The 24,544-nt window shown below is 43.0% G+C and overlaps 1 protein-coding gene across 3 annotated transcripts in view; it reads right to left on the reverse strand.

Moving 5' to 3' along the window:
• The window catches only part of LOC125722483 (E3 ubiquitin-protein ligase TRIM47-like), a 230,611-nt gene extending 206,713 nt beyond the window's left edge, over positions 1–23,898 (reverse strand). Inside the window, exons 1-4 of one of the 3 annotated variants that reach the window (XM_048998665.1) lie at positions 23,200–23,885; positions 19,097–19,192; positions 18,290–18,523; positions 17,960–18,118 (exon numbers count right to left, since the gene is read on the reverse strand). In XM_048998665.1, the coding sequence (XP_048854622.1) occupies positions 17,960–18,118; positions 18,290–18,523; positions 19,097–19,192; positions 23,200–23,790 (1,080 nt within the window). In that variant the 5' untranslated portion in view covers positions 23,791–23,885. Of the gene's footprint in view, positions 1–17,959; positions 18,119–18,289; positions 18,524–19,096; positions 19,193–23,199 lie in introns of all 3 variants that reach the window. The other 2 variants (XM_048998664.1, XM_048998666.1) reach the window with 2 other exon arrangements.
• Positions 23,899–24,544: the final 646 nt, after the last annotated feature.

A 24,544-nucleotide genomic window follows, 5' to 3' on the forward strand; every position in this document is an offset into this window, starting at 1 on the left:
CGCCCTGGGGACGTGAAGACCATGAACACTGCCTTTATTATTCTGCGTTCAGTTAACACTCCAAAGGAAAAACCAAACAGCAAAGCAATTACTTTAAAAATTACCCACAAATGGTACAAATCAAATCATGTTAGAATAACACTCCAATCACACAAAGAAACCCAAACCCGGCAGCTGTTACCTTGGGGTGGGGGGACACACTGTCAGAAGGTACTCCACAGGGTCACCACATCACATGGCGTAGATACACACACCAGGGGGGTGGGCTAAGAAGGCAGAGCGACCACGCAGCGCTATATCGCCAGGACCTACCCCCCCCCCCAAACCAGATCCTCACCACCCAACACCAAGCCTCCCCAACGGCGCCCCACGGTTTACGTACAACAAACTAAACAAAACACATAAATACTTAATACTAATTAAACAGGAAACCCGAAAACAAAATAAACGAAACAAAAGCAGAAAACAGCAGCAATTGTAGTGGCTCAGTATCCCGCCGGCTGCCTGGCTCACGCCGGTCCGGGAACATTCCACCAAATCGCCATCCACTGACTGATTACAAGCGGTATTAAAAGGGAACCTTAAAACGGGAACAACTGCAAGTGGCTAGGTTACCAAGCCCCCGCAAACTGCAGTGATGGAGATGCCCACAACTAGGCTAATTTAGTGAGGAACCTCCCTCAAAGGTACAACGGCGAACACCCGCCTGCTTCAGATCACAAGCCCATGTTCTGAATCACTATTCTACCAACACACAGGTAGAAGATGAAGAACTCTCCTCAAAGTAGTGCCGTCAGTTGGACCTTGTAACATGAATAATCATAGTGGAGAGTTACAATTATTATTTTAATGGGAAGATGTGAGATTTTTATTGGGGGGGGGGTCCCACTTTCAGAAACAGCCAGTGAGACTCGTTTACCTCAAACCTTCTGACCATGTGAGTCTCATTAATGAAACCGTATCTTAAGCCCAGCCGGAGCCCACCTCCCCAAGGGTACACTCTACTTTCCCAGAAAATGCCAAGATGGATTCAAATTCAACTCCCAAACCTACTGTCAGTTTTTAGAAGACACTTTCTTCAAGCAGCGGTACAGGATAAAGTCAGCATCTTTCAGGAGGACCATGATTTTTACGCAGGACAATGCTCCATCGCATGCATTGAAGTACTCCACTGCATGGCTAGCCAGTAAAGGCCTTAAGGATGACAAAATAATGACATGCCTCCTTTCCTCACCTGACATAATCCCTATTGAGAACTTGTGGGCCCTGCTTATATGGGAGATTTACAGTGAAGGAAAGCAGTACAGCTCTCTGAACAGTGTCTGGGAGGCTGTGGTTGCTGCTGCACAAAAAGTTAATCTTCAACAGAACAAGAAAATACCAGATTCCATGAATGGAGGACTTATTGCTGTTCAGCAGCCGGACTGCTTGGGGGAAGAAGCTATTGCACAGTCGTGCAGACCTGCTCCTGATGCTGCAGAATCTTCTTCCGGATGGAAGAGGGGTAGTAGACAGTTGGTGGGTGGGATGGTACCGGTCAGTCACAATGCTGGTGGCCTTACGGATGCAGCGGGAAGTGTAAGTGTCCTGCAGGCTGGGGAGGGAGCTGCCGATGATGCACTCAGCGGTCTGCACAGTCTTCTGAAGGGTCCGGACCGCTGAGCGCGTCATCAGCAGCTCTCTCTCCAGCCTGCAGGACACTCACACTTCCTGCTGCGTCCGTAAGGAGGTGGCTATATTGCTCACTAATTGATATTTCATGTGATGTTTGTTTATTATTCGCACTTTGAAAGATGATAATAAACAAGGGAGATGGGAAAATGTAGGTGTTCCATTTAGTTGCATAATAATTGTGCACACTAATAGTTGTGTAATAATTCTGCACACTAATAGTTGTGTAATAATTCTGCACACTAATAGTTGTGTAATAATTCTGCACACACGTGTTTTCCCCTGATAATGTTCACACTCACATTTCCTTTGCATAACATTCAGGCTTCAGGTTCATTAACATTTTGGACTGACTGATGACACTATATTTGTTTATTATTAAAATTAATCCCAAAAACACAACTCGCCTAATAATTGTGAACACAGTGCATTACATTGTGGGAACCAAATGTCCCCCAGGATGAGATAAAAACCTTTTGCCATGTAAGGATATTTTTCACTCCCCACACCCCAGAAACATAACCTCAATTTCATAAAAAAATCTGTGAATAGAATCACAAAACTGAAAAAAAACCTAAAATCATGTATTTTGTTTGCTTACTTATGGTTAAGGTTGGGGCTGGGTAGACTGTCATTGTTGGGATTAGAGTTTTCACGATCGAAACAAATGTAGAGTCCCCACAAAGATATAATTACAAACCTCTGTGTGTGTGCGCGTGTGCGTGCGTGTTTGTGTGCGTGTGTGTTTGTGTGCGCATGTATGTGTGTGTGTGTGCGCGTTAGCGTGCGTGTGTGCGTCTGTGTGTGTGTGTGCGCGTGTTAGCGTGCATGTGTGCGCCTCTGTGTGTGTGTCTGTGTATACCTGGCTACAGAAGATGGATGGATGGACAGATGGAATTTGCAACCTTTCTAAAGAGTAGCAGAAGCACTTCTGACACTTGAACCCTGATGATAAGTACAATTATTTATGTAAAAGTGCATCAGTTTTGTACTTAGTGGCATTTGCCAAACATGCTTGTAAAGGTGAATTCTGCCAGAGGTCAGTGCTGTGGGTTGGCGTTTGGCTCAGTGGCTTATATCACTATGCTCCTGTGACTAAGGCCCTTAACCCCAAACGCACCGGTGACTGCCTGCGTCTGCCTTCTCAAAGAAAAAATTTAAATTGTTTGACTGTGGAATTTGAGCTTCGTGGGTCCAAACCTGCTTAGTCACACCGCCCTAAGTTTGCTGCTCAACTCGCCGCTTTCTCAATTGTAAGTCGCTTTGCAAAAAAATATCTCCAAAATAAAAGTAAATGCTCTTTTTTGCAGGAGAAAAAATGATCAACATGTGTTTTAAACGGTACAAAAGTGGGTCTGACCTTCATGCAGTTTCAACAAAACGTTGGTGAGGACAAGGGACGTCGCGATATAATGTGATCATACGATTACCTTTGCAGCAAAATAAAAGGACAGTGATAATGGTTCCCAGCAGCACAAACCAAAGACAATTGGATGAAAGCAGAGTGGAATATGGGAGTATGGTAGACGATCCTTTCATAGCATCCAGATTTCTTAATGTTTGCTAGGCTGAGTTTGTTTATATGGCGAGGAGCCCAGCACCAAGTTACACAAGAAAATAAGCTGGAGGAAAGCAGCAGGCAAAAGCCTGACCCAGACGCAGCCCCGGTGCACGCCGGTTGGCGGCTGGGGAAACTTGCCGCGCATCACTTCTACGGCGGCTGTTTCAGCTCACGGTAGGAAGCCGCCATCTAGTGGTGCGCTTTGGGAATTGCATGCAGCGATAAAGTTCCTCGAAATTGTTACAGTATCATGGACCTAAAGACTCATTGAGGTTTCACTCCAAACACAATATTGTGCAGTTTGGGGATTTGCGTTGGTGTTTTTGTGCTCATCATCACAGGTCCTGAGGGCCCATACATGCTGGTGCTGAGCTCTGTTACTGATATTCTTAAGTATTATTTTTAATAATTGTTGCACTTGGACTCGATCTTTTATACAATGTTTTGTCGCTTTTAATCTTTCCAAGCACTTTGCATACCGGGGCGACGCCCAGCACCGTACAGTGTCAATCTGCTTCCTCATTTGTATGTCGGTTTGATAAAAGCTTCTGATAAATAAGTAAAATGTAAGTCAGTATAAATGTATATACAACAGTAACTATGGTAGATTTTTCTCTGGTAGGTCTCTCTGACCTTACGGCCCTGGGAGAAAAGCCCAGTGTAATATGGGCTAAAATGTAAATGTGTAGTTTTTTAGATCTTAATCTGAAAATCCGTTCTTCGTTTTCCCAGAAGGTGGCAGCACATGAACACTGCAAAACTGCAAGCTTGGCTTGTCGCTTTGTATACAATAGTGCGCTATCCGTATATTAGAAATACTACATAATTACATACATCAATCAATATCAAGAATAGATAGACACACAATATACCAAAATCTTAAAATCCCCCTTGGCTGCATGTTACGCTGTAGTTTGGTTTGTCTAAGCTCCACATTTTCCCAGAATTACCCTGGACTGCTTCCAGTACGGAAGCCCAAAGAATCAGACACGAAGCTCACATAACTTGGCAAGAGGCCCCTGAATTACCTAAAGTGGATGGAGTTGTCACCTCGGCCCATGGGGATTCAGAGCAGACACAAATGAGCGCGAACCCATGTGTGATTTACAGTAAAAGGTGACTGAACACAATACACAGCCTCTGTAGTGTCTCCACTGTCCAGCAGGGGGTGCCACATGAAAGCTGCCCAGCAGGAGTAAACAGGTTTCCGGAGATGCTGCATTGCAGTCCCACAGTCCTCTAGTCTTAAGTGCTCAAATTTTGTGGTCCCTCTATACCTTAGTCCCATAGTCCATAGTGCCCAATTCCCCTTTGCCCCACTTCCATGATCCACAAGTCCCTAGTCTCCTTGTTTCTTAGTCCCATGGTCCCTAACACTATAGCCCCTTTTCCCCTGGTTCCCTATTCCCTTAGTCCCATAGTCTCCTAGTCCTGTGGCCCCTAATCCCATAGTCCTTAGTCCCCTAGTTCCTACTCCCTATTCACCTTGTATTAAGCAGGGAGCAGGATTCTGAGGCCATCTGATATGCTTTACAATGAAGCTGTGCTAAAACCAGTATATGCATGAGGGTGTTTGCGCTGCCCTGCACTAGACTGGCTGTTCCTGTAAATCACTTATATGAAAGTGCCTGTGGAACACAGATAAAATCCACATGTCTGAGGTGGCTGGCATCTGGTCTTTCTCATGTGTCAGGCCTGCGATGCAGCATTCAAACACATGGTCTCCTTTTACAGCCAGCAGGTTACGCAAACGTACCGCTCAATCGGGGCCATGTGGACAGCTGTCTGCCATCTCTGATTGGCCGTCGAGTCCACGGACCCCAAAGGTTAAACTGGACACTGGCAAGCGTGTCTGATTCATCAGATTCCCGTCTGCTGGGTTGGGCAGCATCACATTGAGGAAGAACCTCATTGTGTTTTCAGCTACCTGGCATTAGGAGCTGATTACTTCAAGTCATTAGGACTTTTTTCATAGAGATTCTCTAGCTGAACAAGTAGAGTGTTGCATTTATGATGCATTGGTCATGGGTTCAAATCCCCCAAGAATATGCATAAAACATAACCCTTCCCACTGCTGTAAGTCACTTTGGATAAACAAGTCTGGTAAATGCAAAAGTGTTTCTACAAGTGGTACAACAGCATGCCCTACTGGTCAGATTAAAATGCTGTTTGGATATATTCCATTTCATAATGTGGCTTCTGATTATAACGTCAATGTGTAATAGGAATTGATTGGAAACGTATTCACTACTTCTTTTACAAATGTATTTATCTGGACGAATTGGTCCAATTGGTCTCACTTACCTTAGACCCCTGGGAGAAAAGCTTAGTGTCCATGGGGTTAAATGTAAATGGATATTCTATTTGATGAGTAATATAAAGTGGGTTAAGGACGACTCAGATGCAGTAGCTCTGGGAAAGACACAGGCTTTATTAAGGGAATACAGCAAACAGCACTTGGAAGAATGATGACGGAGCTGAGGAACCATGAGAGCAGGAACATTTATACACAGTAATCAGCGACGGGAGAGAGGTGTAGGAGGATACAACGATGGGATACAGCTGGGGAGGGTTAGGAGAGTTACGGAGGGCCATTAGTGACCTCTGTTGGCTCAATTGGGAGGAGACGGGATAGATCACGTAAGTACTAAGATTAGACGCATCCATCTTCCAAACACTTATCACAAGGGTATCCCAGAGCCAATTACAGGAAACGCAGGGCAAAAAGCTGGGGTCCACCATGGATAGAATGCCATTTAATCACAAGGCACACTCACAGTTATGGAGTCCGGACAATTTACAGATGCCTGTCTGAGTCGCTGCAGGAAGAAACCCATGTGGGATAAAGAGAGCAAACAAACGCCACACAGACAGCATAGGAGAAGGATGGAAACATTCAACACTGCAGCTGCAAGGCAGCCCTGTTACCCACTGAGCCGCCCCTCACTGGATTCTCATGGTTAAAACAGGACATGATGCCCAATACATTCAAAATGCACATGTGGAGGATTTCAGCCATATGGTTTTGAGTAACTTTTACACCCATGTACCATGTGTGAGATGGAGCCGGCCAGTTCCTCTTATGGTCCAATTCTGCTCATGCGTTACTAAGATTATGGTACTTAGGTCCTCCATCCATCAGATCCTCTTCTCACTGTGGTCATGCTCATCCACTCTGGACACTGTATGCTTGGTAAAAGACTCTCATCTCTGTATCCTTGGTAGCAAAACAAAAAGGGGGTTTGCTGAACTAGATGGGCTGAGACTGGAAACAAAGAGGATCGTGAGGGATCACAAATGGGAGGACTAGCAACCGGGAAGGTCACAGGCAGCAGGAAGGTCTAACATCAATGGCCGAGACAAATAGATACTTAAATGCAAAGACTAACGAGGGGCAACAAGCAACACTCATGAGTTTTTTTTTTTTATTAATTCTGTTGAAGCATGGTTAAAAATCAATGTCTGACTTTTATTAGTTAAATTTCATAGAATTTTTATTTATTATTACTTTTGTCAGATTAAAGTTATTTCTGTGACCATTGTGAGTTTTTCTTTCATTGACTGAAGGGTACCAACAATTTTGTCCACGTGTGTAGCTAATCAATACCTCAGTGACTTTTCAAAACTAGTTTCATGAATTAATTGAGCTGGTGGTGAAATTTAACAAATACATGAAATGGCCGAGGTGAACCTGAGGAGAGGTTTAGGAACCATATTGGTGTTCATCTAGCCATCCAACAAGATATCAGTAACTTTTTGGAGAACATAAGAAATTCCTTTTATTTTTTTTTGTTTTACTCATAATTTGCACATGTTCTAATATTAAAATTTGTTTTTAATACTGAGAAAATATAAATTTACTACCCAGATAAATAGCTTTAAACATTTCCTATGACTCCCTAAGACTTTTGCACAGTACTGTATATATCTCAGGATTCCTAATGAAACAGGATTTATGTGTTTTTTTTCTGGTAATTGGTAATCACCTACACTACTTCATTGATGATCAGGTGCCTTTCTGTTGTTGTTGTACTAACGTGACTTATTAAGATTTTATGTTATTTATGTTTACTTAGTTAATATATGATTAATTTGATTATGTTATTATCTCAGGACCGCTGTAGGTTTTGAGTTAATAAACTGTCTGCCGTCTGCCGCCCCCTGCTGGCCAAAGCGTCGCCGCTGCGATATCAGGCTGCTGCGCTCAGTGAGCAGAGAGCGCGGATTAAGTCTGTTACTCAGTTACGTTCTGGGCAGCGCGGAACCGGGACATTAATGGGATAGAATAGGAAGCCTTTATTGTCAGTGTACAGGTAGCAAATACAATATATAGACAGAAATATAAAATATACATATAGAGGGGAGGGGAAAAGCTCCCCCCACTCATCAGGCTTAGATTTCATTACATTTTATTTTATTCAGAATCAGAATTCACTCCATTGGTACAACTGCATGTACTATGAATTTGTTTAGGCAGTTTTGGTGCATTTACAGACAACATAGAACATAAGTCAGAGAAAAACAGTCATTCTACATGTTTGTTCAGCTTACAGAACCCAATTATTAACATACGTCACACTTCAGACAGAGTAAAAAGGGTTATACTGGTTATAAAGCAGAGATTTTACCTTTTTGCCGTGGAGAAGCAGCGACATGTGAGACTCTGATACGGTAAAAATGATTCCTCCAGCACACAGTGAGCTATCCCAGCATGCACAGCGACACGGGGGAGTTTGGATAAACCCCAAACCCTAGATAGAGGGACTCAGTGAATGAGGAGGTGAATCTGTGCAGGGGGGTCAGTCCATCAGAGGAGACTCTGTAGAAGGACAGAGCACCAGCCCCCCAGTCCAGATACACTCCTACTCTGCGGGGGCCTGAGGGCTGTATGGGTATGAGAGTCTCTTTATTATTGCGCCGGACAGAGTGTCTGTGAGGAGAGCAGCGCAGCATCCATGACTTGTTATTGGCTCCAAGCCCACAGTCACTCCCTCCTTTCCTCCCGATCCCTTTATAAGTGACTCCTATCCAGGCTGCATCTCCATCCCACTCAGCCTCCCAGTAACAGCGGCCAGTCAGACTCTCTCTGCACAGAACTTGGCTCCAGCTGTCAAATCTCTCTGGATGATCAGGATATGGCTGCTCTGCCCCCCCTGTCACCTTCCTGTCCCCCCCTGACAGAGACAGGAATCTGTGTGCTGTGTTGGGGTCCAGCGTCAGTTGGCAGGAGTCTGTAGGCAAGAGGAAGAGCGATTGATCCCATGACGAAGCCCAGCATCTCCATCATTATCACTGTCACACCTCACACACTCACTCACACAGAACTCGCTCCAATACACACATTTTATTCCCAATATACTCATGTAGCCGCCCGAGTCTGCGGGGCTCCGGCTGCCCCCTGCGCTGTGAGACACGCCGCGCTGAGAGACTCGCTGGGGCCGAACTGCACTTTAGCCTGCGCTCTATTATTCTGTACGATACATAAAATATAAAAAGTCAAATATGTGAATTACCTCAGGTAATGTTGGTCGCCCGCGCGACGCCGGTGGGAAGACGCGCCAAAATGACGCGCATGTTAAACTAATAGGCTTAATTATAGGTAAATAAAATTACAAACAGCATTCATCAAACATATTAACCATAAAATTACACAACAAAGATTACCACTAAAAGTGAGTTTGTCTTTAGGTCACAATATGAACTTTTAATCCACTTTGGACACACACCTCTCTCCAGCAGCGCGCCGACGCGACGCTCCCAACGCGGACGCATCTAGGCTGGTTCTCCGCAAAGCGCAGCACTCGCGTATTACACCGCGTATGCGTACATGGAAACGTTCATATTTCTCTGGTCAAGCTGTGTACTTTACACATGCGCACGTGCCCTATTTAAGTATTATTAGTAGTAATTCTGATATTCCCTGCACACGTACCACAGCCGCGAGGTCTGTGTATGTTTCCCTACGTTTTACAAATTCAGAGCGGCAGTTCACGGGGCTGCCAACTTTGATCAACTGGCTGGCGTGAGATTTTCAGTTTGGGACAAGTCTGCACACATATGCATACGCATTTAAATGTATGCAACAGTTCTTTTACCTTGAAAATTGGCTGTAGGGTTTGCAAACTACCCCAATCCTCATCAAAATCATCTATGTTGGCGTTTAAAGACAAATTTGTAGTGCGGCAGGCGGTCGTCCGCGGAGGAGTAAAATGCATCATAAAAGTCTATACAAACACGTCCGCTTATACGTGCGCGGAGAGGTACCAGTCTGGCCGCCACGTTTTCTGTGTTGATTCCGGCTTCGTCTGCGCACTTACATGAGGATAACAAGACGCATGCGCGACGTGCAGTGCCACCAGAAATTGGCGTGGCAGTATGGTCACGTTTTGTCACGGAACATTGTCTTTACTAACGGTACAGATCGTATTAAAGTAGTATCTGATTTTTTTAAGAATGAGTGTCCAGAAGAGCTGTATATTTTCACAGACAAGAAAAAAATATTCCGAACACTATTGTGTCCTTCTTTGTACAGCGTCTTCAAAATTTAATGGCAGTATAAGTTTCTAAGAAAGCAGTGTCATGCGTATAAGGTACAATGAAATTCTAACCTGAAATTCTTACTTACCTACTTTCATAAGCAGCATTATTTTTCATACAGTTCCATCCATCCATCGATTTTTCTGCCACTTATCTAATATCCATCCATCCATCCATTTTCCAAACCACTTATCCTACTGGGTCACGGTGGGTCCGGAGCCTATCCCAGAAGCAATGGGCACGAGGCAGGGAACAACCCAGGATGGGGGGCCAGCCCATCGCAGGGCACACTCACACACCAGTCACTCACACACCAGTCACTCACTCATGCACACCTACTGAATGGGCAATTTAGTAACTCCAATTAGCCTCAGCATGTCTTTGGACTGGGGGGGAAACCGGAGTACCCAGAGGAAACCCCACGACGACATGGGGAGAACATGCAAACTCCACACACATGTAACCCAGGCGGAGACTCGAACCCGGGTCCCAGCGGTGTGAGGCAACAGTGCTAACCACTGCACCACCATGCCATCCTTAATTTTTAATTAAGAATTAAAAATGAGTATATTGGGTCCTAATTTGGTACTAAACACCTGTTTTGTTTTATAGAGAGTCCACCCCACAGCCTGCCAGACACATTCAGTAAACTGATTATGCTATTAATGATCGTATTGTGCTAATTTTGCTCAGTAAGCAATGTGCAAAATTAACTAATGTGCAAAGCTAATTAATGTCTATCATTATTTGAGATTGTTATGTTTATTACTTATTGCTGCTCACAATGATCTGCCTGATATTTTGACCAAGCAATGGACACAAATAAAATAGTGAGTTTAATATTGATTCTACAACAGCTATTAATAAAAGTGAGTTTGTCTTTAGATCACTATATGAACGTCTTTTAATCCACTTTGGACACACACCTCTCTCCAGCAGCGCGCCAATGCGACGCTCCCAACGTAGATGCATCTAGGCTGGTATATAATGTAGTATATATTATATATAATCTCTCAGGTTATATATAATATATAATCTCTGGGTCTGCCCCCAGGCCTCCTCCTGGTTGGACATGCCTTGAAACACCTCCCCAGGGCGCCGTCCAAGAGGTATCCTAGAACCATCAACTGACTCCTTTCAATGCGGAGAAGCAGCGACTCTACTTTGAGCCCGGATGTCTGAGCTCCTCACCCTCTCTAAGGCTGAGCCCAGACACCCTGCTGAGGAAACTCATTTCTGCTGCTTATACAGTATTCACAATCTCATTTATCCGGTCATCACCCAGAGCTCATAACCATAAGTGAGGGTAGGAACGTAGATCAACTGGTAAATTAAAAGCTTCACCTTCCAGCTCAGTTCCCTCTTTTTCCAAATTGCTGCACCGTGAACAAACCCCCGAGATCAAAGCCAAATTGAACTTTATTGTCATCTGCACCATATATAAGTATAGAGAGAGATGAAATGGCGAAGCTCAGGGCCCACAGTGTAAGCATAAACTTAGTCCAATATAGAGAACAAGACAAGACAATGTGCAAAGGACTTACAGGACAGTTCAACTGAGGAAGAGGAGTAGATTATGCAATATACAGTAATGTGCAATACTGGACAATGTGCAATATTGTTAGAACTATATTAAATATATGATGTATTTCTGCAGTCAGTTAGACCTGAATTCACCATCATGTACGCTGTAACAGCCTGAGTTCACAGTGTAAACAGTGTATGATAATAGTAGTAACAGCAGTAACACGTCTAACATTTCTAACAGCTGAAAATAGGAATAGAAGCAGAATAATGGGGCAGACAGAGAATAATGGGGATTCTTATTATTGCCCCCATGTCAGAGTGACAAAGTGTTAAGTGCAGTGCAGTGCTTAAGGGTCAGTCTGTGGCCTTTAGTTGTGGGTTACGGGGGGGTTGAGGCAGTGAGGAGGCAGAGTGAGGGATCCTGGGAGGCAGCATGGTGTTGAGGAGCCTGACAGCCTGGGGGTAAAAACTGCCACACAGCCTGGCAGACCCGGCTCTGATGCTGCAGTATCTTCTCTCAGGTGGCTGGAGTGTGGAATGACCATGTGAGGGATGTGATGGGTCCTGCACAATGCTGCAGGCCTTGCGGACACTGCGTTTACAAAAAGCGGCTTGTAGGGAAGGGAGAGGCATCCCATAATGTTCTCTGCTGTTTTCACTGCTCTCTGCAGGAATTTGCGGTCAGATTTGTTGCAGCTGCCACACCAGATGGTAATGCAGTTAGTCAGAACACTGCCGATGGTGCCTCTATAGAACATGGTGAGGATGGGAGGGGAAGGTTTGCTTATTTCAGCCACCTCAGGAAGTTTAGTCTTTGCTGGGCTTTCTTGAATAAGGAGCTGGTGTTATTTGTCCATGTAAATTCCTCAGTTATGTCCACACCGAGGAACTTGGTTCTCCTTACAATCTCCACAGCAGTACCGTTGATGCTGAGTGGGGTGTGGGCAGGACGTGTCCTTCTGAAGTCCACAATCATCTCTTTTGCCTTGTCAGCGTTGACAGATAGATTATAGTCTCTGCACCTTGTAGACAGACTTTCCACCTCTTCTCTGTATGCTGATTCATCTTCTCTATTTATCAGTCCCACCACAGTTGTATCATCCACAAACTTGATGATGATGGTGTTGGACGTGTTGCAGCCCATACATACTGACTGGGGCGTCTCTGTCAGGAAATCCAAGATCCAGCTGCAGAGAGTGGTGTTCAAGCTTAACCCCCTCAGTTTTTGAGGGACATGTTGAAGGTAGAGCTGAAGTCTATGAATAACATCCTGACATCTGTGACTCTCTTACCCAGATGTGTCAGGGAAAGGTGACGGGCAGAGGCTACGGTGTCCTCAGTAGACCTGTTGGACCGGTATGCAGATCAGAGAGGGTCTAGAGAGGTGGGAAGATTAGTCTTTATGTATTACTGCCATGACCAGCCTTTCCAAGCACTTCATGATGATTGACATGAGTGCTACTGGGCAGTAGTCATTCAGGCCTGTCACTGATGGCTTCTACAGCACTGGGATGATGGCGATTAATTTGAAGCATGCTGGGACAGACCACTGGCTTAAAGAGGTGCATTCTGTGAGGACCCCAGCCATGTGGTCAGTGCATTCTCTCAGCACTCAGCTAAGTATGTTGTCAGCTCCTGCTGCCTTGCGTGGGTTGACTCTGGATAGAGTACTTCTCACATCAGCTGTGGTCAGACAAAGTAGCTTCTCACTTGGGGGGTGGGGGGGGGGTGTCGGCTTATTCTGTACAAAACAGTTGTTTAGCTCATCTGGAAGGGAGACATCACCGCCATTGATGTGTAGGATGGGCTCGTAGATCGTGATTGGCTGAATTCCCTGCCATATACGGCGTGTGTCTTTGGTGCATTTAAAGTGTACATTGATCGTCTGTGCATGTGCCTGATTGGCTATCCTCATAGCTCGGGACAGGTTGTCTGTGGGCGTCCTGAGGGCAGCCTTGTCTTTAGATCTGAAAGCTGCATTTCTGATTCTTAGCTATGTGAGCACTTCCCTCATCATCCAGGGCCTTTGGTCGGCTCTCGTGGTCATCGATCACAGAGTTTATATACTCCTCCAGGTTGATGGCGTCACAATTTATAGCAGCCTCCTTAAAAATGTCCCAGTCAGTAGATCCAAAGCAGCCTTGGAGAGCTGAGACGGCACCAGCTGGCCACACTCTTACTGACTGGTTTGTTGTGCTTCAGCAGGGATTTATACACAGGAACCATGATCACAGTGACATGGTCTGAGTAGCCGAGGTGGGGGGGGGGGCCTTGTAGGCCTCACAAACGTTTGTGTAAACATTGTCCAGACAGATTCTCCCTCTAGCTGGGATGTTCATATATTGGAAGAATTTGGGGAAAACTGGCTTCAGATTTGCCTGATTGAAGTCTCCAGCAATGATGAAAAAAGCAATTTTTTTAATTTTAATTTTTTTTTTTTTTTTTTAAGCAATTTATTGCTGCACACATCTCAGTTAAACCAACTGGGACGTCACAAAGTTCACGATCCACATCAGTTATTCCCGTGATGTTTGAGAAGAAATCAAAAATTTTGGATCAAGACTCCTGACATACAAATTATTAAAGAACTCAGTGCAGAATTTGGCTATTTTCTTGATGTCATCTGCAGCATTTCCATAAATCCTCACCCGCATAATGCAGTTGTTCCTGACTTGCTGACTTTCCAGCCTAAAGAAATAGGCTGAGTTCTGCTCACCTTGTTCAAGCCATTTTTGCCACAATCTAACAAAGGCTCCTTCTGCCTTATGTTTATATATAATCATACAATTTATTCTGTAAGGCACCTCCTACATTATTTTCTGTATCAGTAAGACGACTGACTGGTTTGCAGGTTAAAGCAGTAAATCTCATTTATAATTTTGTTTTCTTCATCTCTTCCGATTCGAGCCAAGTCACTACTAAACCTTCTGACAAATTTTGCTACATCATATTATTATTGCAATACTTTTTTCTGTATTGGGTCTGTTCCAGTGTAAGTCAGTTAATTATTCTATATTTAAAATAGCTACTTTTTTTCTCAAGATTGAACTGTTTAATATCCAGTTTGAAGATATTTTATATGCAGTAGACGATGACAAAGATTGCATGTTCTCCCCAAGATGGTTTTCTCGCACTGCCCCCCGGTGGACATGACCTTCAATCCTCCAGATAGATGTAAACTACGCACGCAAGTGTAGTCGTGTCGTGTGAAGTCATGGCCCTAAAGCACAGACTTAGGAGATGTTCAGTGTCACAGCCAGTTTGGGTAAGACTGCAGGTGCCGTCTTAGGACAATATTAAAGAATCTGAAAAAAGTACACTCAGCGAATACACAAAAAGAGCAAACGTGAAGGAAGGACTTCAGGGGAAACAAAGTGCATCAAAGCCCACAGCTACTCTCTCTCTCATCTGACTCCAGTTGTGTGTCACCTACACACTGGGTCAGACAATGTGTTTTATACATTAAACTGATCTTTACTGAATATCAAGCCTTTGGTTGGAAAATCTTTATTAATGACTGATTGTATTATCAGGATAAACCTTGATTTTTATGCGTTAAACTGAAATGGGGTCAAATGAAAACTATGCAGCAGCCCTGATCAAACCAGCTACCCCTACTTGCCCTTTATCAGTGAGACTAGAGCACTTAGGGAAGGAGGTGGAGCAGCCGCCTTATTTAATGGGTTTGAATTATTTTTACAAGTCAGGCACTACTTTCTGTCAGAAGGGTAATTATGAATCTGAATGAACAGAAATTACATGTGGAGTTCCTCAAGGGTCCGTTATTGGCAGTGGGCAGTGGTGGCTTAATGGTTGTTGGATTGAATCCCCGACCAGTAAGGCACCGCTGAGGGACCCTAAGCAAAACACTGCTCTCTGGGCGCTGAATTAGCTGCCCCTTGCTATGTCACAATGTCACATATGGGTTAAATGCAGAGGACACATTTCGGTGTTGTGCACTGTGTGCTGTGGTGTGTCAACACTGACCATCAATTAGAATTATAATCCTCACTGAGCCTCTTTGTTCAACATCTACATGCTTCCATTTGCTCAGATTACGGAACATTATAAAATCTCTGGAACACTTAAGGCCATGTTGTTAGTAATTAAATAAAAATTCACAACAAATAATAATCCATTGTTATGCATTATAATCATGGCTTTAAATATTTATCAAAAGGCATAACACATTATAGGCATGCTTATTATGCATAATGAATGATGTATGAAGCTTTCATCTTTAGTGCACTATAAATACCTTCATAATGCATTATAATGATCGGTATAAGCATTAAGGATGCTTTGTATTGCATTATGAAGGTATCTATAGTGCCTTATAGTTGAGTGTGTCATAAAGCATTCATAAAGCGTTATAATGGTGGATATAATGTGTTATGCTTTTTTATAAATATTTATAGCTGTGTTTATAATGCTTTATGAGTGCAGTATAATTAAGCAATAACATATAAGAAGCTACTCCGGTATATCATGGCTGTGATTCGGTCAAAGGTAGAAGGCTATAGGCCACCACAAAAAAAAAAAAAGTTCTCATAACATCAGTGCAAGTGGGAGGGGCCATCGTGTCCAAACCATCCGCATACCTGGATAATTCAGTCAATCACCAATATAGTTTTGTCTAATATTTCCGGTGCCAGCAGTAAAACAAGTAGCCAGCTTATTATCGGAGTAACTTTGCATTGTAAATGAAAACCATGCCACAGGTCTGATAAATAAAATATTATGGCACTTGAGTGGCGAAGAGATCATGAGGCAGATTGCAAAGTTCAGTTATTGGCATCTTTAATAGTGCGACTGTTAAAAGGACAGTTGGCAGCTTATAAAACTTATTCTGGAACAGAAAAGAACAAATCCCACAAAATGGAATACATATGAACCTTTACTCTCACTGTCACCTATGTTCATTTTCTAAACTGGTGGAAACACAGGCAGGTTCTGAAAAGGCATCAAGTGACAACCAGCCCAGCACCGGCTCCATGTTGGTGAAAATGAGGCATCAGTACAGTGTTCCCAGGTCCAGCCCAAGGTCTGCTTAAGATCCATCCAACGGAAGCTGAAACCAGCCCAATAAGAGAGAGAGAGAAGGATTTCTCTCTAAACCAGATACGGAAAAGCTTGTTCATGTGTTTATTTCCAGCAGGCTAGACTATTGAAATGGTGTCTTTGCAGGTCTTGGTAATAAATCAGTCAGACAGCTGCAGCTCATCCAGGATGCTGCCACCAGAGTCCTCACTAACACCAAGGAAGTGGAGCATATCACACAGCTCCTTAATCACTGCACTGGCTTCCTGAGCATCACAGGATTGGTTTAAATATTATTACTTGTCTACAAGGTACTAAATGGCACTAACTTCCTTGAACCTTGTGAAGCATCCAGACCCCTGAAAGTTTACTCAGTGTCCCAGAATGAAGACCAAACAGGCTAAAGCAGCTTTTAGTCTCTATGCTCCCTGTCTGTGGAACAAGCTTCCTGAAGACCTGAGGTCTGCTAACACTGTCAGCTCATTATAATCAGGGCTTAAAATGTTTTTGTTGCTGCTTTGTTTCAATAAATTAAATTAGCAGGAGTTTAGTCATACGCTGCCTCTACAATCTCACTTCTTTTTAGTTAACTGTTTATTTGTGTTTTGGGCTTTTAGACTTTTTAAAATTGTTTTTTAAATTGACAATGAACGTGTTTGTAAGTCCCACACCAAAGTTCCGAAGTATCGAAAAAGTACCACAGCTGCAATGATGCTTTTGGTACTGGAACTTCTGGTACTGGTACTCGACTGGAAGTTAATGGAAAAGGGAAAGAACCAAAAGTACCGAACCTGGTGCAGTGGAAAAGCACCCTGAATAAACTTGCCTTACTTAGCAATTGGATTTAAAGTCCACTGAGATAAAAAGCTCATGTAAATGTGAAAGACCCGGAGGCAGCGGGAGAGAGAAAGAGAAGCTCCACTAGCAATAGAAAATGAAACACAGTAAAACACAGTAAAACACACTCCACCTCATACAGGGAGAGAGAAGCGTGTGTGTGAACAGACTCACAGTGTAAGAATTCTGCTCTGGTCCTGGGCACTAATACTGGTAGGACGGTGTCTTTGGTAACTAGAAGGAGGCAGAGAGAAACAGCGATGTGAGTAAAAGGAATTTACTTGTGGGAGATGGACTTCACTCACTGTGGAGATAACAGCAGTGGGGTATTATCATTATGAGGGACAATAAAAAATAAAATTGCATTTTAACAAACTGCAAATCATGGTAAGTTACACATAATACAGATTTTTGGTTTCTATAATGTAGAAGAAACATGTTTCATGTGATCTGGGTTTTGCAGCCAGTAGAATGTGAAGCTCTTTCACCAGTTATCACAAAGATTTAAACTTATTGTAAACAAACTGACTTGGTCACACAAATGTGAGGCTGACTGTACTGCATACTCTCTCTGCACGGTTTACATCGGGGGGGGAATTATACCCGCAAAGTCCAGTGTGTACGCAGGTCTTTGGGGTAACCTTTAGGTCAGCTGTTCAACCACAGGTGTGAGACCCTTCAGCCAATCAGTCCTCTAATTAGTAATCCAGCAAAAGCAGCCCTTTCTGGGTAAGACTGGCCAGCCCTGGTCTATATTAACATGAACAGACTAGAAAATGTATTAACCTGGTGATGGATCTCTGCCATTTTCATTCTGCAAAAATTCTCCAGTTGATCTTTCAGTTCAGAAACCGCCTTCCTCAAATTCCCAAAATCAGATCTGGGACTGACAGAGATTCTGGGTCCAAATCCAGCTTCAGGAGTGACAGGAAGAGCCTGGCGCCTCTACAGACAAACAGTCTGATTAAACAGCTTCATCAATACAAATGTGTATTGCAATCTAATTAACAGAACCATTAACATCTGACAAATGACAGACTAGTTGAAATACAAATGACAATATGCATTCATTTGAATACTCTGGTTTTCTTATTGCCAAAGTAGCTGTTCTGTTACCTGGAGGAAATGGATGTGATCTTCTGTGTGTGAAAGCTGCTCCAGCTCAGAGTGTCTCCTCTTCAGTTCATCGATCTCCTGCTTCAGTCTGTCCATGTCTCCTTCAGCCTGACTCACTGCAGCCTTCTCCTGATCTCTGATCAGCTTTGTCACCTCAGAGCGTCTTCTCTCAATGGAGCGGATCATCTCAGTGAAGATCCTCTCGCTGTCCTCCACTGCTGACTGTGCTGAGCTCTGTTGGTGACACAGGGAGCAGAGGACAGTAAATTACAATTGGCCCCTTTTGAGACTCCAGAGAGCCTCATTGTACAAAAGAGATGTGAGCTGACAGGAGGTATAAAAACAGCACAGGGCTGAGGTTTGGAGCGTCACCATGCTGGACGCCTCAGGTGCTGAAACCCAGCCAGCACTGATTGGAAATGATCCCTCATTAAGCTCATACACTGTCAGCTGCAGGGATTTGGCAGAGACTGGTGGCTGTATGGGGCAGGTTGGTTGTCACCATTAGGTCTCAGTTTAATAGGTGACTTTTTTAGTGTTTATTTGCATTATGCTGGGTTATGAAAAGTTTCATTTTTCTCAAATAGGCCTTTTATGGTATTTTTTTAAATAAATAAACTACTGCTGCTGCAACACTTGGTTAAACTCTGTAATCCAGCAACTTTATCCCACTGACCCAGAATAAACCACAGCAGCATTAATTTGATTAATCCGCGCAAGTCTGTAAATCTACAATCTGTTGAATCTGAGAGAAGATTCATTATGATCACAAGCCAGCTGTTATCTTCTCCTCAGGTTCATACTCACAGTGATTGAGGCCACAGCCTCTCTCAGCTCCTGCAGCTCCTTCTCTCTCATCTGAATTCTCTGCTGAAATTCCCTCTGTATTTCACCCATTTGTTTCTACAGATAGGAAACAAGATGACAAAACAAGTTTGTTTCATTAGCTGAGATTACATTCATTTATCATCCTGTCCAGGGTGGACCCCAGCCTTGGGCCCTATGCTGCCTGGGAAAAGCTCCAGGCACTCCCCCTGACCCTGACCGGGATTACCGGATAGGAGATGGATGGATGGATGGATGGATGTTCATTAATGATTTATTGACTGTAGGTAGGATTCAATGGACATAGACCCTTTGGTCCTGTTTCCACCTGGTATTAACATGCGTCCTGGGTGATCCAATCACAAGTGGACAGCGCTAATTACCCAGGACGCATTGGAGATACATTGAGATCCGATCACTCAACCCACATTGGGAGTTGGTCTGGGCTGCATATGGCCACATTCTTATAGCAATGTGAAGGCGAATGTGTCCTGGGCTGCACTGCAGGACCGGCTACTCAACTGACGTCCTATTAGATTGATGTCAGATCACATGTCAGTTGATAATGGGCCACTGTGTATAAACTGCACTGTGAACAACAATAATGCATCTTTTCTCCTGCGACACTGAAACCTCTGAATCTGCTGGGAAGTTGGTTTAATATTGGACTGTTGTGACCCATTCATATGGAAACTGTGTCAAAGTCTGCATCGTTGATGTTCCACGCAAATTCAGAAAGGAAAATGTGTAAAATGGGATTCATTAAAGATTCTTCAGAATTTGAACATATCATATATTTAATGTGCATGTTGGGGCGCAGCCTGGTGCAGGCAGGGAAACAAGGTGAGGATCCACTTAAAAGCTCCAAGACAAAGGGAATTAAGGAGACTGAACCAAACTGGAAAGACAGACAATAAAGGAACAATAAGGGGTCAAAACTCACCAGGGAAAAAGTAGCTAAGAAAATGACACGTAGACTAACAGAGGGAATGGGGCAGCTAGTGATGTTAAGCTTGACAATAAAAAAGCGATTCACTACATTCTGAAGCACAGCTTCAGTTTCCTTCGTTCCACCCTGAACACGTGACCATGGTCATCTGAAGCTTCATTCTGCACTCAACCATGTGACTGCTTTGGAAACTGAAAATGTGGCACAATCCTCATTACCGGTTTCAAACCTGTTGTACAGCACATATTTCGGCGTACACACACACTGCAGCGTAAGTTTTAATCATCATAATAATTTAATAATAATTCATTTTCAATAATTAATTTAATAATAATAATTATTATTATTATTAGTCATTATTGTGTCCAAGGTTCAGTTTAATTGTATGAATACATAATATCAGATTTGGGTGAGGGTATTACCCAATAATCTGTATAATTTTCCCAGTATAGAGACCAAGAAACAAATGATTGATGAGGCTTTGGTCAATATGCACAACCCTTCACCATAGTGGATAACGCAGGATTTAGGGAGGTTGTGGGGATCCTGGATCCAACCTACATTCTCCCATCCAGGCAAACATGAAAGGGTTTGGTGACAGAAACATTTAAGATAGAAAAAGAGACAAAGGAAGAGGTGAGAAAGGCCAAAGCAGTAAGACTAACATCTGACATGTGGACATTCATACATATGGAAGCTTATTTAGCAGTCAAATGCCATTTTATAAATGATAAGACTGAGCTGTCGACCTTATTATTGGGAGCAGGAAAATTCCCAAAGTCTCATTCTGCAGAAAACATGGCTGCAGTCGAGGCAGCCTGATGGAGGAGTGGGGAATACAGAATAAAGTCCGATGGCTCACACTGACGCTGCACAAAATGTGATTGCCTGTGTCAGACACACAACCTGCATTGTACATGCACTGAATTTGGCTGTGAAGAAGAACATAGAACAGACACAAGGACCTGAGGATATCAGATCCAAGGTAAGACAGATTCTGTGTGACCTACTTCAGAACCAGTACAACTGCTAGAGAAAGTCTTTGTCAAATCCAGCAGCAGATGGGCAGACCCACTCTGAGAATGATTACAGAAGTGGAAACCAGCTGGAATATCACCTATTCAATGCTGCGATGATCACATGATCAAGGAGAGCCAGTTGTAGCTGCATTGGTCACTCTGAAGACAGAGCTCACATAGCATAATGACACTGGCCACACTGCTGGGTCCAAGATATAAAACTGCAGGTTTCTGTTCTAATGCTCAGGCTGCTGTACCGAACTAACAAAGAAGCAGATGTGACATATAAGACAATTAACCAATAACAACAGTGCAGGGAAAACAGGCAACAAGTGCAGTAACTTATATTAATGAACACAAGACTAGGAAAACTCCCACAAACACTGAAAGTAAGAAACACACACAAGGAATTCAATACTTAGAAAGTACAGAAACATGTGGAACATAATAAAACAAGGCACAAGCTTCACAAGCAGAACAGAGAACTAACAAACACTGGGAAGAATAGAAAAGCAATAATTAAATGAAAGAGGTGTGGTTGGTTCCTGACCTGCCTCAAACCCTTAACCAGCTGGTCCCAGCCTCTGTGTCACACACTCATCCCAATGAGCCAAATGCAGCCATGTGGGGAAAAGGAAGAACACACTAGGGCCAAAGATGATGAGACGACAAAGGGGATGGACAGCGATGGCTGCTGGCCACACGGGGAAGAGACACAAGGACAGGCACTGAGACGAAGCTTCATTATTTATGTCAAAGCTGCTCCACGCGTTATTAATATTAGTGAAATGTGCCGGTAAAAATGACATGAAGGTAAAATTAAAGCATGTAGGTAAGAATGTGTGTTCAGTAGCCAAGCAAATGAAGGCGTGAATAGAAACATATAATAACAGTGTAATTGATTATATAGTTTTATATTGGGCTGTCCGGGGGCTTGAATTCCTGGTTAGATATTCAGTCCCACTCCAGCCCTGACTACTTTTACTGTATTTGTTCCAAGTCAGACATAATTCAACATATCAGACAAAACAATGAACCTCTTTGTTAATATTTTCATAAATTTTGAGCTTCACTGGTTATCATTGAAAGCCAAAATATTATCCTATGGCAACCAACACAATGCTTTAAAGGCTGAACCCTTTAACCTTGAATAGAAAAGTATTAATCTACGTACATCTTAGTACCGAAAGATCTTTTTTAACATGTACATTTGTACTGTGTTGATGTAGGTAAGGTAAGGTAAGGTAAGGTAAGGTAAGGTACGGAGGTAAGGAGCACACACTGAGTACAGTGCCTTACCGCACCCACCACACGACGAACCACCTCAGGGATGAGAACCTGAGTGCAGCCGTGCAGTGGGTGACACCTCAGCACCACACCAGTCCCAATGGAACAGTGTGAGTTTTATCCGGTGGCTGCAGTGCCAATCCTGCAAAACACCTCCTGATGCAGTATAAATATGCATGTGGATAATGTGAAAAGTTAAACTTTATTGTGAAAATATTATTTTATAATAATAATTGTCTAATGAAAATCGCGACATTATTACGAAACAATAAATTGTAAAATTTAAAAATTATACATAGAAGACAAGTGTTATTATGAAATATAATTTTATGAAATTCATGAAATTTTATGAAATTATTTAAAAATAAAAGGATACATTATTGAAATATTTATCATTTTATTTATATTTTTTGATATACTTATTTTATTTTGAGTGTCATGGCGTCCCGTACAAACATCTTCGGCGGCACGGCCTTACTGTACTGTGGCTCTAGTGAGTTATTCTGTACTATGAAGGGTTACTGGCTTGTCGGATGTAAGGTACCACAGTTTAAATGGACTTCATATTCGTTTACTTACATTTTGCCCAGACTACCTTAAATCCGACAAGCTAGTAACCCCGCTAGTAAGACCGGACAAGTAGGTCATGACAACTTTACCGAACCAGACTTGATCTGAGTGTTTCGTAGCAATTACACGAACAAGTGTTAAGACAAAATCCATTTTTTTAAAATTAACTTTTAGATAATAACAATAATTGATACTTTCACTGATCCCTTTGGGGAAATTCTTTTAGATAGAAAGGGGAAATTCTTTTAAATTAGCCTGACCTGTATCTCCGCCCTTCCTGTAGCAGCTGAGACTGTATCATGGCCTCTGTGTTCATCCATCGTAGAGAGATAACAGATACACTGCTGGTCGGTACGGCAGTAGACCTCCAGGGGTTTGTCATGGTTGGAACAGACCATGTCCTTCAGATGGCCGATGGCATCAATGAGCTTGTGCTGTTTTGCATGGTGGAGTTTGTTGTGAAGCTGCAGGTCAGTTTCACAGTAAGAGGCCAGACACACCAGGCAGGACTTGACAGCTTTGTGTTTTCTCCCAGTACAGACGTCACACTCCACATCTCCAGGTCCAGCATACTGGTCAGCAGGAGCAGCTGCTTGTAGTCCAGTCTTCTTCAGTTTCTCCACCACTTCAGCCAGCATGGTGTTTCTGCCCAGAACAGGTCTGGGTATGAAGGTCTGTCTGCACTGGGGGCAGCTGTAAACTCCAGCATGATCTTCCTGATCCCAGCAGCTCTTAATGCAGCTCATACAGTAACTGTGTCCACAGGGAATAGCCACTGGATCCTTTAGTATATCTAGACAGATTGCACAACTTAACTCATTTACATCCACTGCAACTCTGGCTTCTGCCATTTTACCACGAACACTGATAGGATTCAGTCTCGTTTTCTCTCACAGTCGTCTGTGTGTGACAGTGGGAGGAACTTCCTGCTTCTCAGACTGCAGCAGGTGTGGTTTTGGACTGAGACCAGACTGAGAAGAGCAGACTGGGCAAACAGTGGAGCTGCAGTTTATGAACAAAATAGTACATTATACAAACTGTACCCAAAGCGAACATTTATTTATCTTTTATGAGAATAACAGCTACTGACATTGTTTTTCTGCAAACAAACTATAATCCTACTCTTTGATTTTGTGCAGTAGATAGAAATTAGGTATAAAGGTATAAGAGAGCAGATCTACTGAGAATGAATTTCTGTGTCGGTTTAGAATCACGTTTGGGATCATGTGGTTTCAGGTGAAACATGCAGGGATGTGCAGTTATAGACAGACTGTGTCAGGATTAGACAGAACAAGCTTTGACAAGTGCTGTCAATGCACAGATTTGTTTTTTTACATTATTCTATATACAATATTCATGAAAATATATGTAATCTCTTCCTTTTCTTTCTGTGTGTTTGTGCAGGGAGTGTATTTATGTTAGGAAGGACAGTCAAGTTCAGAGTGATCATTTTAATCATCCAAAATAATTCCATACTCTAATAATGAAAATTGAACACTACTCTTATATTTAAGCCAAAAGTTAATGGACCAGCTTCAGCCATCCCCAGGAACAGAAAGATCATATATCAAAAAAGTATCCAACAAATTCCAATAACCACAGTAC

Source organism: Brienomyrus brachyistius, unplaced genomic scaffold (genome assembly GCF_023856365.1).
Source record: "Brienomyrus brachyistius isolate T26 unplaced genomic scaffold, BBRACH_0.4 scaffold39, whole genome shotgun sequence".
NCBI classification, from domain to species: Eukaryota; Metazoa; Chordata; class Actinopteri; order Osteoglossiformes; family Mormyridae; genus Brienomyrus; species Brienomyrus brachyistius.